Source organism: Myotis daubentonii, chromosome 17, assembly GCF_963259705.1.
Source record: "Myotis daubentonii chromosome 17, mMyoDau2.1, whole genome shotgun sequence".
NCBI lineage: Eukaryota > Metazoa > Chordata > Mammalia > Chiroptera > Vespertilionidae > Myotis > Myotis daubentonii.
This window is the reverse complement of record NC_081856.1, coordinates 43,908,928-43,924,150: the sequence shown is the minus strand read 5'-3', so window position 1 is coordinate 43,924,150 and position 15,223 is coordinate 43,908,928. Positions and strand designations below refer to the sequence as shown.

Sequence of the window (15,223 nt, the reverse complement as noted above, 5' to 3'; positions counted from 1 at the left end):
AAGTGAAACCAAATGGCTGGCCCTGTGGCCACGGGCAGGCCCTGGCACGGGCTGGGAGGAGTCACTGGAGCCGTCAGACTGGATGTGGCATGTGCCACCACTGCTCCTGGCAAAGGATACCCTTGGAACTGCTCCGTGCTCCAGACTTGCGGGGGGGGGGGGGCGGGGGACTGGGAACGGAGGCAGGGGGGTAAGGTCTCGCCTTTCAGCTTTCACGGCAGACGCGTGGAGGCGGGGGGTGGGGGGGGGCTCTGCTGCACGGGGAAGGGTCCCCAGCAGAGCAGGGCCACCTGCTGGGAGCCTGAGACAGAGTCCCTGTTAGGGTGCCAGGGGGGCCGCAGCGAAGTCCCACACACCAGGGGCCATGCCACCGGAAACGCACTGTCTCAGGTTCTGGCGTCAGGAGTCTGAGGTCCAGGTGTGGGCAGGGCTGCCGCGTCCCTCCCCTCCGAGGCTGGGCGGGCCCAGCTACTCGCTGCCCCCCGGCTTCTGGGAGCCGCGGGCGTCCCCTGGCATGTAGCCGGCTGGCTGCTCCCCCATCTCCACATCGTCTCCCCTTTGTGTGTGTCTCTCTACACCCGAATTTCCCATTCGTATGAGGACACCTGTCCTATTGGCTCAGGGCTCACGCTAGCGACCTAGTTTGTCTCTGATTACCTCTGCGAAGCCCGTTTCCAACGAGAGTTCCACTCGGAGGTCGTGGGGGGTCAGGGCCCCCACGTGTATTTGGGGGACACGATTCAGCCCCTCCGTCCCTACGGCCGCACATGCGTCGCTTTGGCTTGAACTTCGTGTGTGTCTTCCTTTCCAGCACAAAATGGTTTTCAAACGGCGTTTATCGAATGGTCAATTTAAAAAAAATATATATTTTATTGATTTTTTACAGAGAGGAAGGGAGAGAGATAGAGAGCTAGAAACATCGATGAGAGAGAAACATCGATCAGCTGCCTCCTGCACATCTCCCACCGGGGATGTGCCCGCAACCCAGGTACATGCCCTTGACCAGAATCGAACCCGGGACCTTTCAGTCCGCAGGCCGACGCTCTATCCCCTGAGCCAAACCGGTCAGGGCAAATGGTCAATTTTTAGATATGGGAATGAAATAAATCGGCGTTGCTGCTTCAGTCACGCATATAGACCAGCTCACGGGCTTCAGCGGCTCCCCGCCCGCCCTGTGGATGGGTGGTGGGTCCGCGGCTCTGCCTGTGCCTGTCCCCGGCCGTGGCATCCGCGCTCGTCTCATTAACTTTATTACGTGGTGCAGCGACCCATCAGGACAGGGAGGCTGTTCTCGCTGCTGCTGGACAGAGAGCACGTGCCCAGCACGTGGGCCGGGTGAGGGGCCAAATACCCATTTGCAGCAAAGACCCATCCCCGGCCCCCCAGGAAGGAGTTCCCTAGTCAGACCTTTGCTCCAAACACACTGCCCCGCGGTTTGCAAAGGGACGTGATGGCACGTGCGTGGCTGGCCTGCTGCCTGGCCCTGCCGCTCAGCCCGCTCGGAGCTGTTTCTGTCTTGCCACCTGTGCCTGTGCCACGACTTTGTGCATGTTGCTCGGAAGGAGCCATGAAGGGGAGGAGGCCGCGGGCCCCTCTTCCCACAGTCAGTTTATGTTCTGTCACCTGCTCTTCCCCGGCACCTTCCTCCGAGGCCAGCGGGCCAGGAAGCAAGCGCCCGCCATCTGTCGCCTCTACCCAGGGCTGGAAGACGGAGGTTTGGAAAGGAACCCAGCAGACGCCCCGATCCAACAAACCTCCACTCAGCAGAAGGGAGGGCAAGAGGAACCCGGGGGAGAAAGTCCCCCTCCAGGGTCCCTGGGAGGCGGCCCCTGTCCAGATGTCAGGGCAGCCCCGCCCGCCTGCGGGGAGCCGCGGGGCTGAGCTGCAGGAGCCGCCAGGAATCTATTTTTATTTGGTGCTGTCTTGACTCTCCCTGCTTTGGGTGGAGAAGGAGTCTGGATTCCGCAGACTCCTCCGTGAACACAAACAGGAGCGGGCGGTGCCAGGGCTGTCACTCCTCCTCCGTGGTTTGGACGGGGCTTCCTGGTGGAGCCTGGCCGGCCAGGAGCAGGTGGTTTGCTTTACAGAGCGGCCCACGGGTGGCCAGGGAGGGGAGCGCCGTGCCCGGGGACAGATGCCTGCCCCCTGCCAACGCTGGCTGTCCCAGCCCCAGCTGAGGACTTGGTGTGTGTGTGTGTGTGTGTGTGTGTGTGTGTGTGTGTGTCCCTACTTGTGTCCTGAAGACCTCCAGGCCAAAGCGAGAAGGTGGCCATGGCACACCCGGACTGGAAGGATGCCCGAACCTTCCTGAGGGCAGAGCCAACTAGCCCTGGGATTCCTGGTTGGGCCTGGGCGTGTGGCAGGAGCCTGGGGGGGCACTGCTAGGAGACGCCGCCCTCAAGTGCCACCAGGTCATTCCTCTGGCGACACCTTCGGCCGCCTGCTCAGGGCTGCCCTCCCTGGAGGGCGCGGCACGGAGCTCGGGGTGCGGAAGGGGCTCTCTTGCTGCTGAGCTCTCTGGTTCCCTGTGGCTCGGTGACTGACCTCTCTCCACATGATGTCTCCTGTCCCCGTCGGCACCTCTTTCTTCCTCCCCCCTGTCCCTCAGCAGCGTCTCGGCCTCCCGATATGACCACATGTCAGCATTCCTGCGCTTCTGAGGATGAACGGGCTGGGGTGCTCATGCGATGAGTCTTGGGATCCACAGGGCCTCCTGGTCCTCTCCGTGGGCCCACCTTCTTCTGTCCCTTGTCGCCAGACTGCCCCGTCGGTGCGAACAGTTCTGCACTGTGATCTGACTTCTCCATAGCGCGTCCCTCCCTTTCTCAAACGGGCTCTGTCTTCCCCTTCGGGGCTCGCAGCCCCACCCAACGTCCTTTGGAAACCCAGTGAGCGCCGTGAAAACGAGGCCCCTTTGGGGGCCGGGCACGGACAGTCTCCCCAGCGCTGGACAAGGGAGGGGTTAGCTACGATTCTCAGCCTGGCCGTGGCCCAGGGGGCTGAGCCTGGCCTGGGCGCCCAGTCGCAGCAGCTCTCCTGGTCGGGGCCGCCCTGAGTCTTTGCTTCTTGTGCCATCTGCCCTCTTCCCCGTCCTCTGCCCAAGGCTCGTAGCTCTTTGCTGCCACGATTCCTTCTTCCTTCTCACTTCAGGTCACTGCTGACGTGGTTGCACCCCTTAGCTGTCCCCTCCCACCCGCAGTTCACTCCCGACTGCGTGCCGCTCTCCACGTGTCCCGGAGAGCGGGGCCCTGGGCGGCCAGCACGTCCTTCTCTGGGCAGAGCTCTCTGCCTGGGCCGTCTCAGCGGTCACTGCCCAGCCTGTGGCCCAGGGGGGATGCTTCTGGTAGGAAGTGATGGGCCAGAAACGCAGAACTCGAACTCAGCCATGATGTGCTGAACGTTTATTACGTATCTAATATCGATAGTGAATGACTCAGAAAGATAGAAGGCAAATGCCATTAGATTCTGACGGGTGAGTTTTGGAAAAGACACGGATTGTGTCCTCAGCCCCGACCCCGAAGTGAAGTCATGCCACCATTTGCCTCCCCAATCCAGCCCAGACTCCGGAGTCTGGATCAGAGCTGGCCACTCAGGGCCTTGCAGCCGCCCTCCTCGTCCCAGCAGCATCTCTCTCTTGCGACACGGACTCAGACTCTCCCTGGGTTTATTGGGGGCTGCCAAGTTCCTCTTTCTCTCCTGGGCTCCCTCCCACATCCAAGTTCTACCTGGGCTTCCGAGACCAGCTCAACCTGTACTCCTGCTGCGGCGAAGCGCTACAAACCTGCTGCCTTAAACCCGCAGAAACCTTCCTCAGTTCTAGGCAACAGAGTGGAAATTAGGGGTCGGCGGGGTCGGCCCCTCCAAAGGCTCTAAGGGAGGCTCGTCCCTCCCCCTCCAGTTCTGATGGCTCCAGGCATCCCGCGGCTTGTGCCTTCATGACTCGGTCTCATGTGGCTTTCTCCTCTGTTTCCTCTTCTGTCTCTTATAAGGACACTCGTCGAGTTTAGGAGTCACTCCGATAACCCAGGATACTAGCTATCTCAAGACCCCTAACTCAGTTACACCTGGAAAGCCCCCTTTTCCAAATAAAGTCATATTTATAGGTTCTGGGGATTCAGCGGTGGACATATCTTGGGGGGGGGGGCGCAAAATTTAATTCACTATAATCCCCAATTCCCTTGAAGGCGCCCCCACAGCCAGAAGTGACCTCTCCCCCCTGTGGGCTTCCGTGCCCTTACTCCGGTCACGTAAGCATCCTTGTGCTTCTACTGTGCAGTGTTGATCTGTTGGGCCTCGTAGTAAGAGTGTGGGTTACAGAGTTAGCAGTTCTGGGTTCAGATCCCAGCTCTGCCACTTGCCAGCTGGATGGCACTGACCAAGTCCCCGAACTCCCCTGCCAGGGCCAGGAGGCAGCGAGGGGCCACTCTCCGGGGCCTGCGACCGCAGGGCCAGCCCCCTCGCCACCCATGCTGAGCTTTCTTACATGTTGTGCCCGAGGTGCCCTTCTTGCCTTTGCCCTGGTTTTTAAATCTGCAAGGAAAGGACCCTTCTCCCGATAAACTGGATTAAGTGAGCGGCACAGCGAAACGAATCGGCACGCCGCCTGGCACGTAGCGAGGTCTCCGTAAGCGAAGCCGCCGTTTCTCTGGCCAGACAGTGAGCTCCCGAAGAGCTGGTCTTCGATTCTCATTCCCTTTTAGGTTCCTAATAACTCCACGCGATCGAGGACGCTGAGCGAATGAATGGACGCGTGCTCAGCGGGAGGCACGCGGTAACCGGGCTAGCGGTTTATAACCAGGCAGATCACTCCAGCGGCGCGTCCCTGGACCAAGAGTCCTTGAGCTGATTCATTGCCTTGTTCGTGTCTGGTGCTCGGAGGGTTTAGGTGAGGTGCTTTGGATGGAAGGAGGGGAGCCCAGACCTCAGCACATTTCTGAGGTTGGTTTTCAAATTAGAACCATGAAGGAAAAGGCTCCCAAAGCGGGGTGCGCGGGCGCTGGAGGATTAGCGCGCGTCTGGAGAGCAGCAGCTCAAATGTGCAAAGCGGCTTCGGTCCACGCAGGCCGGTCCCCCGGGAACAGCCGGTCTCCCTCTCGGTTCCGCGCTTGCCAGCGCCTGGGGAGGAGCTGCTTTCCTAGAGCTCGAAGGAGGCGACCTCGCCTCTGCCTGGAGCGCCATGAAACTCCCGCAGCAGCTGGCCACGGCGGGTGGGCCCCGAAGCATGGGTATTGGAACTGATGTTCCTCTTCGACATGGTGGTTGGGGCTCATTAACTCGCAGTGAGGACCAGCCCGGGGGGAGGAGTTCCCTCCTTTCCAGCAACAAGGAATGCTTCCTTGGACAGGCCACTCGCCCTGTAACTGATTTTCTCTGCTGGCACAGGACAGCCTGCTGTGTGGGACCCCGAGGCTGGTGAGAAAGGGGATGGATTCAGGAATTCCTGGATGGGAAGGCTCTTCCCTTCGTTTACCACGATTGCTAAAACACGAGGTTTAATAGCCCGAGAAGGTCTATAGTTGCGTGGAGACTGTTGATGTGTGGAATTTTACTTTATTTTTGCTTCAAGCTGACCACCAGAGCCAGGCGATTGACTGTAACAATTCTAAATTCCCCACACCGTCCTGTTAGGTTCAGATCTGAGATCACGGCCCTCAAAGCTCAAAGAAGTGTGTGTTTATCTAGCAACCTCACTAAAGCACTCGTTTCCGCCGGTGCCCGACACATGGATCAGGTTTGCAGTCGGTTGCCCAGTTCAAGGGCTGCCTCTCAAACCAGCCACAGGGCTTAAGGGAACCGATCTGGAAGGCTGTTGGGAAAGTTGGTTTTAGTAACGGCCGCGCTGATGTGCCTAAGATCACTATGGAACTGGCAAGCACCGAGCCGCTTTCGGTGGGGCTGAGCGTGCAGTCACCGCTCCTGGATGAGCTGTGCGCTTGGAAGCGGGAAGCACAGAGCGGGGCTCGCGGCTTCAGGCATTTGGCTCACTGTTTCCATCCACTGAGTCATGTCCGCTCTTGCACCTGTTTCTTTTGGAGCAAAACGTGCACATTATCACCATGACTCTTCAATAGCACTAAATTGTACTAATCTAGGAGATCTGTTTCTTTCCTTTTCTTTCTCGGCCATGAAATAGGATCTCCAGGAGTATGTGTGTGTGTGTGGGGGGCGGGGGGGGGGAGGGGAGGATGGGGGTTGAAAAACACCTTCTGAGTCATTGCCTGAGAAGTTTTTTATTGTGTTGTGTTTTTTTTTCCAAACGATTCAAGGTAGCAAAAGCAGTATAGGGCAAGCAGACACTTAAACTGAAAACAACCAGGTGGTAAAGACTTCTGCTTTACTCTGCCACAGGCCAGGTAACTACCAGTCATTTCTGACGCTGTTATCAAGTTGGAGGGTGGGGTTGGGGAGACTTTTCCAGCACAGGTGGTGGTACACACACACACAAGAACCACGGTCTGTAAGAGAGGAACTTCAGCACCAGTAATGGCCTCACAGCTACCATTTGGATCTTGTATAGATAAGCAAGAACATCCTGATGGGAATATCGAGACATGGTTCTACACTCCCCGAGTATTAGCTTGTCATGAACCGTGAAACAGTGCTCTTTTGAGCTCCCGGGTGCCCACGGAACGAGAAAAAGCTGCAGAGCGGTGGCAGAGGAGTCTAGGCCAGGGGTTGGCTAACTCCAGCCCGAGGACCGGCCATCTGCTTGTGGAAATGAGGTTTTACAGGCACACAGCCACGCTCATTCGTTTCCGTATTGTCTGTGGCTGCGTTCATGCTACCACCGCCGAGTGGAGTAGTTGCGACACTTGTATGGCCAGCGCACCCAAAACATCATCTCTCTGGGTCTCTAAAGGAAAAGTGAGCAGACCCCTGGTCTAGACAAATAGTCAGATGAGTCAAGTGTTGGCTAAAAGTCCCTGACTCATGATGCCAGAAGAAGCCTGGGTTGGCTTTGGTTGTTGTCAGGCACTGTGTGATTTTAAAACATCTTTGTAAGCCGGCACAGATGAAATTCTCATTCGCCTTATTTTGGGGCAGCAATATGGAAAGTAAAATTAGATCTGAATATAGTTTATATGTTACCTGGACTTCTAGAGCATTGCTCCATTGCTTATATATATATATACACGCAAGTCAATGTCATTTCTCAAAACTTTAAAAAAGATGCAAATGTTGGTGATCTTTAAAGTACTGGTATTATGCTCGTGTCTCTGTGCAAAATTCTACAATGCTCAAAATCAAGTGCTGAAGCTATAATTTCAGTCCTTCAGGTAAAACTCTTTAGTCTAATGGTTTTCCCCATCTTTGAACCAGTTTTAAGAGTCACCAGAAGTCTGTCGGTTAAGACACCAGACACATTTCCGAGCCGAGCCTTCCAGTGCCAACATGCTGGACCAATTCAGTAAAACATGCCATAAAATTACGACTGTTTTATTCGAGTTAACGGGGCACTTTCCACAACGGCAGGAGTTCAACAGCCAGGCACAGGCTCCAGGTTATTATGCACACGCTGGTGATAGATTTGAATCTTGCCTTGGTGGCCAGGTTTGGTTGGTCTGGTCAGGAGTGCAGGGTCTGACCAAGAACACGATCAAAGACCTGCAGCCATGAAAGCCGGTCTCCATAGGGCTGCGTTAACCAAGCTGCACAAAGGCAAGACAAGTGGCTGGAACCTCGCTGTCCTGACGTGTCAGAGGTGACCTGAAGGTTTAGAAATGTCCTGAAGGATAGGGCTTCTTATTCGATGCTGGTTACAACGAAGGCTAACTCTTTTCTCCTCGTTTAAATGTTAGGTAGATTCATAAGTAACTGATGATGACGGACGCTGCCTGTGTATGTGATCTTAGTTGATTTGTGATTAGTTGCAACAGAAAAGCCCTCCAGGGGACAGGAGCCCTGGCCTTCCTCTCTAGACTCAGATGGACCCCCTGGCTGTGTGCCTTGTCTAGGATTTAAATGGCTGGGATCCTGTTCTGTAACTGTTTCTTTTACCTGGGCGAATTTATAAAGCTTGAAATAATGACGTAGGGGAGAAACGCTGTGTTAGTGCAAACATCACCAGGAATTTAAATATGATTTTTTTGAGACGTGTTAAGAGTTACAACATACAAACCCACATGATAAATTATAACAGCTAAGCAAATGAAGGCATAGAATATGAAGTTTTTTCTTCCATTTCAATTCAAGTGTAATAGGATCTTAATAGCTGAAGGAAACGTCACCGTTCTGTATTGTTATTTAAAAAACTGGTTCTAGTTCTTAGGTTTTTTTCCCTTGCTTAAGAAGCCAGCAAGGTCTTTAGTTTTGGTCTGTCCCATCTCAGAATGCCACTTGTAAATTCGAACTTAAAGGCACCCTTCACGTTTAAAGGAGGCGCACAGTAGGGCTGGTTTTCAGAAAAGATGACTCCTCGTTCTTATTTAGGAACAGAAAGGTGAGACCTTTATGGGGCTTCTAAGAAAAGATTTTAAAAAGTGATTGCTCTCAAACCTGGGTTCCAGGAGTCAGGCTGCGGGGGAAAGTGACTCTTTAAAGCAAAGCAGCCGGCACTCCCAGACGCTGGGAGCAGCGGCCAGAGCACGGGCACGGTTCTGCGTGGCGGTTCTGCTCGGGCAGCCAGGCTCTCATCAAGGTCCGGGCGGTCAGAGGCTCGCTAGGGAGAGGCCCCGGGGGTGGGGGGCACTTCAAGTTACATTCCATGCGAACATTAGGCTGTCAGGGCGCAGGGAGGCCCGAGTGTCCACAGGAGGGAGGTGGGCAGAGACCTGGAACGCACGCGAGCACATGTCAGCGATAACTAGCTGCTGACACAGATGGAACATGTGCAGCTTTTTAAGAAGGTGGGATCGAGTAACAGGCCCACGGCCATTGCTCTCGGCACTTCAGACCGCTTTCTTCTCTCCACTTTGGCTCTTTGTTGAGTCACTTCCATCAGGCAACGTTCCACAGGATAAACCGTTTGAATCTGGTTGTATTTTATCCAACGTCTGTTTCCCTGCGGAGATAGTAATCACACAGAAATCGTTCGAGCTCTTAGAGAAGTCTAAGTCTTAGTAATTTCTCCTCTATCTGGGCCACATTTTATTCCCCATTTTATACTAGGTGGTCACCCTCTAAACCAGTGGTTCTCAACCTTGGCTGCACATTAGAATCACCTGGGAATCTTGTTAAAATCCTGACTTCTGGGCCCCATCCTCCAGAAATTCTGTCTCTTTGTTCTGGGGTGGGGCCACAACATTAGTAACAAAGAGACAGAAATTCCGGAGGGTGAGTCCCAGAAATCAGGATTTTAACAAGATTCCCAGGTGATTCTAATGTGCAGCCAAGGTTGAGAACCCCTGCTCTAAACAGAAGAGGAAAACGCCAGCGGAGGCAAGGCCCTGGGCACTGCATGCCCCTCGCTATGTGGTCAGCGCTGCCCAGGGGAGAGGGCAGTCTCCCTGCCCGCAGGGGCTGCCACGCTGGGCATGGAGACCAGCCCGGGTCGGCCGGGAGGTTGACACATTGCATTCCCTCATCTCCAGAGCTTTCTCTCCGGAGCCCTGTCTCCTTTTATGTTGAGCCTAACGCACATGACTACACAGAAAGGCAGCCTTTCAGAGTGGCTTCTAAAGGCCACCGATCCTATGCACGGGGCTTTGTGAAATGAAAAAGAGTTGAAAATAAGTGAGCTTCATTTCCTACCAAACCTCTAACCATCCAGGTCACCGCCCTAATGCACACCTTGCCACGAACACTAGTTCTTAATTCTTGCACTGAACTCTCTTAGCCGATCAGATGGCTCACGTGGGAAACAGAGCACAGAATTCACGGGGCCGCGTTTTCTCAGTCGTGGGGACGAGGCGTTAATGGTTTGTGCTTCAAAGGGTCGGTCCTAACAGAATGGTGGAGGAACCTGTGAGGACACCACGACTCCTGCCTAGGAACCTATAGGTCACCCTAAACCAGTGATGGCGAACCTCTGACACGCGAACTCATTTTTTTGGTTGATTTTTCTTTGTTAAATGGCATTTAAATATACAAAATAAATATCAAAAATATAAATCTTTGCTTTACTATGGTTGCAAAGATCAAAAAATTTCTATATGTGACACGGCACCAGAGTTAATGCTGACACGCCGAGCTCAAAAGGTTCGCCATCACTGCCCTAAATCTTGTAAAGCTGGAGACTGTTGAGGATGGAGGGGAGGACACAGTGGAGTGTTTCCTTTGTTCTGGACATTGCTTCTGTGGTCTGCATGACTAAAGCGGGTGATTCTCAGTGGAAGTAGGGAACTGCCTGGAAAGATGAGGCATGTTAAAGGGACCAGGATGAATGAGGGAAGGAGGGGAAGAAGCTACTCGTGTTCAGGTGTCTGGGGAGAGCATTATTCTTGGCCTCACAGTGCACAGGCCGCCTTCCCCAGGGACGATGTTCCTCAGCAGCCTGGCCTCTGCCTTTCACTGTCCCTCAAAGGCCCTCTGAGCACCGGGGTGGCTGCTAGGAGCCCTTCCCTGTTCCTCTCCTCCCCTTTTCCAATTTAAGGAAACTCACAGAGGAAATCTGCCATATCACTCAAATCAAGAGAACAGGGTCAGTTCTCTTGTAGCCCGTGTTCTGTGCAAACCTGACATTCAAATAGATGAGTATTAGCACAGTTAAAACATCACCTCTGGGATTATCATTAAGTGCTTATGTTTGAAAATGTTTTCTATGAATTTAACAGCCAAAATAATACCCGCAGCTATTAATTTATGAGGATAACATTTTCTCTTATAAATGAAAGAATATAGTTTTACCGGGAATATTCCCCAAATCAATGTAAGACTGTGGCAGATGTTCCTTCTCTCGGTTTCTTGTGACCAACAACACACCCAGGAATGACAGAAAACACCTGTAAGAGTAACATGAATACAGAATGCTGAGACAACGCATGGTATTAAATAACAGCCCCGTATTCCACATGGTGGCATAAATTCCACTGGTTTTGCTCTTCCTGTTTCCCATGGTAAGCTGCCTAAAACTTAATTGCTGCAGCCAATAATATTTGTCCTCAGAACCAAGCCTTGGAGAGCTTCCAAGACATCTCCGCCCCAGCTTTTTACCATCTGGAGGCTAATTCAGGCTCTAAACCCTTTGGGTAGACATTAAGTCTCATTTTCTATCCATGCATGCCCAGACCCATTACTGGCATGCAAAACGAGCACAAAAAAATAATTTATTCTTTAATTTTCTAAGAAATTTAGTTGTCCTTGGCCATAAGAATAGTCACAGTTTCCAGATCTCAGAAGTTTAGCCTTGCCCAAATATCTTATGAAATTGGATTTTCAAGATAGATGGTTTTCTATGCTGAGAGTAGTCTGGGCTCCAGTTTGCATTACAACGGCCATGCAGAATACCAGATAAAATGTCCATACTACCCAAAGCAACCTATAGATTCAATGCACTCCCCATTAAAATACCAACGGCATATTTCACAGACCTAGAACGAACTCTCCAAAAATTCATCTGGAATAATAAAAAAAAAAAGACCCCAAATAGCTGCAGCAATCCTGAGAAAGAACAACAAAGTACGAGGGATCTCAATACTAGCTATCAAGCTGTATTACAAAGGTACTGGCACAAGAACAGACATATAGACCAATGGAATAGAATAGAGAACCCAGAAATCGACCCAAACCACTATGCTCAATTAATATTTGACAAAGGAGGCAAGAGCATACAATGGAGTCAAGACAATCCCTTCAACAAATGGTGTTGGGAAAATTGGACAGATACAAATGAAACTAGACCACCAACTTACACCATACTCAAAAATGGATAAAGGGCCCTGACTGGTTTGGCTCAGTGGATAGAGCGTCAGCCTGTGGACTGAAGGGTCCTAGGTTCGATTCCGGTCAAGGGCATGTACCTTGGTTGCGGGCACATCCACAGTAGGGAGTGTGCAGGAGGCAGCTGATCAATGTTTCTCCCTCATTGATGTTTCTAACTCTCTATCCCTCTCCCTTCCTCTGTAAAAAATCAATAAAATATATTTAAAAAAATAGATAAAGGACTTAAACGTAAGACGGGAAACATAAAAATCTTAGAGGAATCCACAGGCAGCAAAATCTCAGACGTATGCCGAAGCAATATCTTCACCAATACAGCTCCTAAGGCAATGGAAACTAAAGAGAAAATAAACAAATGGACTACATCAAAACAAAAAGCTTCTGTACAGCAAAGAAACCAACAAAACAACAAGGAAGCTGACTGCATGGGAGAACATATTTGCCAAAGTTATCTCTGATAAGGGTTTAATCTCCAACATTTACAGGGAACTCATACAACTTAACAAAAGGAAGATAACCCAAACCAAAAATGGGCAACGGACCTAAATAGATACTTTTCGAAAGACAACATACAGAAGGCCAAGAGACATACGAAAACATGCTCAAAGTCACTAATCATCTGAGAGATGCAAATCAAAACGACAATGAGGTACCATCTCACACCTGTAAGAATGGCTATCATCAACAAATGACAAATGCTGGTGAGGATGTGGAGAAAACGGGACCCTTTGGCATTGCTGGTGAGCTTGCAGACTGGTGCAGCCACTGTGGAGAACAGTATGGAGTTTCCTCAAAACTAAAAATGGAACTCCCATTTGATCCAGTAATCCCACTTCTAGGAATATATCCCAAGAAACGAGAAGCACCAATCAGAAAGGATATATGCACCCCTATGTTCATAGCAGTACAATTTACAATAGCTAAGATTTAGAAACAGCCTAAGTGCCCATCAGCAGATGAATGGATTAAAAAACTGGTACATCTATGCAATGGAATACTATGCTGCTATAAAAAGGAAGGAACTCCTACCATTTGCAACAGCATGGATGGACCTAGAGAGCATTATGCTAAGCGAAATAAATCAGTCAGAGAAAGATAAATATCACATGATCTCACTCATTCGTGGAATATAATAACATAAACTGATGATCAAAAATAGATCCAGAGACAGAGAAGCATCAATCAGACTGTCAAACCTCAGAGGGAAGGTAGGGGTGAGGGGAAGAGATCACCCAAAGGACTGGTATGCATGCATATAAGCGTAACCAATGGACACAGACACCAGGGGGGTGAGGGCATTAGTGGGGAGGGGGGGGCAAGGACACATATGTAATACCTTAATAAAGAAAAAAAAGAATCATTAGGCATCATTGGATTGCCATTTGGAACCAACGGATGATCCTGTACGTCGGTGATCCTCCGTCAAAGTCCTGTTCTCTGCGAGGATGTTGGCAATGATGCCCAGCAATGAAGGGTTAGAGCTGGGCGCCCAGACCCAGGAAAGGGATGTCACCAATCTGATGGCATTAGGTCCAAAGCTAGATCTGCCCGTCATGGTCTTTTATTCTAGGTGATCCTAGAGGTGTCCACAATTCCCTGATTGAGATCTAACCTAGGCGTCCCCAAGGGTGAGACAGGTCTGCTATAGTATGAAAAGGCATGGAGTAGCTACAAGGAGCCAGCGGATTTAACTTGACTTTAGCTGGAACTGAAAGTCCCCCATGTTTCAGAACCCTCGGACAGATACCTAAATCACAAAGTCAAAAGTCACGGAGCCTTGTGTAGGGTGTTCAATTGAAAAATGTTTCCTTTAGGAGCTCAGGAAACAGTTGTCTCTTCTATAATTTTCCAGTTTTCGATGCCTCACGTACAATGCCAACAATCCTACATACAAGTAATAGCATTTCATATACCTTACCTCAGACATTTACTCACCCAAAAAAATATATAAACATGGCGAGAAAAGCTGCACCAAGGAATTCCTTATAAAATATGATGCCTATAACAGGAATAGAAGACAACATTTTAGGATAAGAATATTTACAATAGCCACACATTGTTTTTCAAATTATGTCAATAGAGGAGGCCCCCTTTAGCCTCGGTTTCGCTTTTGTGGTTTCTGTTACCCAGGGTCAAAAATATTAAGTGAAAAATTCCAGAAGTAAACAATTCCTAAGTTTTAAGTTGCAGGCTGTCCTGAGTTGCATGACGAAATCCCACACCCCCGGGACATGAGGCCTCCCTCTGTCCAGCATATCCGTGCTGTACATACTGAGTCAGCAGCCGTCTTGGTTGTCAGGTTGACTATGTGCCAGTGTAGAGCCTGGGTTCAAGTCACCCTTAATAATGGCTCCAAAGCACAAGAGTAAGTGATGCTGGCAATCTGAACATGCCAAAGAGAACCCAGAAAATGTATTAATTACTTTTTAAAATTACCCACTGGCAGTCACATTGCTTGCCATGAAGTAAAAAAGATGAGCCAATTAGGAAACAGATAATCCCCTACCTACCTCCAAAATACAGACATTTTGCAATAGGAAATGAAATCTCAATATGACACGGTGGTGAATTTATCCAATAAGCCAAAGAACAAGGGGAAATCAGTACCAAACGTAGGAGTGATATACCTGGATCTACTGTATTTGCGTCAGAACCAAGTTTAAATGTCATATTTTTAAAAAACACTATTGTGTCTGACACATTAAAAAACTGTCCATAAAAATAAAAGAATGCAATAGTAGAAAAACAGAGGCCAGAACAACAAAAGCAGTAGTTTCTGTTCTCATCTGTCTGGCCTTCCTGGAACACTGGGTTCTGTTTTGGGCCCCACTCGCTGATCCAGGTGGTGAAGGCCAGAGACGGATGAGTGAATGGACCTGCGGTGTTTGGCCCAAAGACAAGACACAAGAGGACCCTTCCACTGCTCTGATCACCAGCAGAGCTGGCAAGGAGAAGACTCCAGAAAGCAGAATTAAGGTGAGCGTCTAGAATTCACAGGGCGGCTAGTTTCTGTCCAATATAAGGGAACACTTTCTAATAATTAGAGCTCTCGAAATAATTAGAGTAATTTAAAACGGGACTGAGCTGCCTCGGGAGGCGGACGGCCCTGGGGAGCACTCGCACGCAGTAGAAGAGCATGTCCTAGAGGGGTCAAGGAGGAAACTCAGACACTGTGTGAGGCTGGGAGGACATGGGTTGTGCAGATCCTAATAACAGAAGGATTCCTTGCTTTTCTCATATGCGTGTTGTGGGGGTAGAACACCTAAGTACAGAAAGCCAAAACTCACCTGCAATAATGGCACTGGTTGTAAAGAAAATATGGTTAATGGGCACCACCGTCGCCGTACTGTAGAGATTCGTGGCTTGATTCAGGAACCTAGAGCAGAAGGCACTTCCTGAAGCTCTG

The 15,223-nt window shown here is 50.6% G+C and overlaps 1 protein-coding gene across 3 annotated transcripts in view; it reads right to left on the bottom strand.

The window, feature by feature from the left end:
• Positions 1–6,241: 6,241 nt before the first annotated feature.
• The window catches only part of NIPAL2 (NIPA like domain containing 2), a 64,119-nt gene continuing 55,137 nt past the window's right edge, over positions 6,242–15,223 (bottom strand). For all 3 annotated transcript variants that reach the window (XM_059672137.1, XM_059672136.1, XM_059672138.1), the window contains 4 exons: positions 15,105–15,193; positions 13,753–13,816; positions 10,786–10,880; positions 6,242–9,001 (listed from right to left, as the gene is read on the bottom strand). In XM_059672137.1, coding sequence (XP_059528120.1) covers positions 8,889–9,001; positions 10,786–10,880; positions 13,753–13,816; positions 15,105–15,193 — 361 coding nt within the window. In that variant the 3' untranslated portion in view covers positions 6,242–8,888. The remainder of the gene's footprint in view (positions 9,002–10,785; positions 10,881–13,752; positions 13,817–15,104; positions 15,194–15,223) is intronic.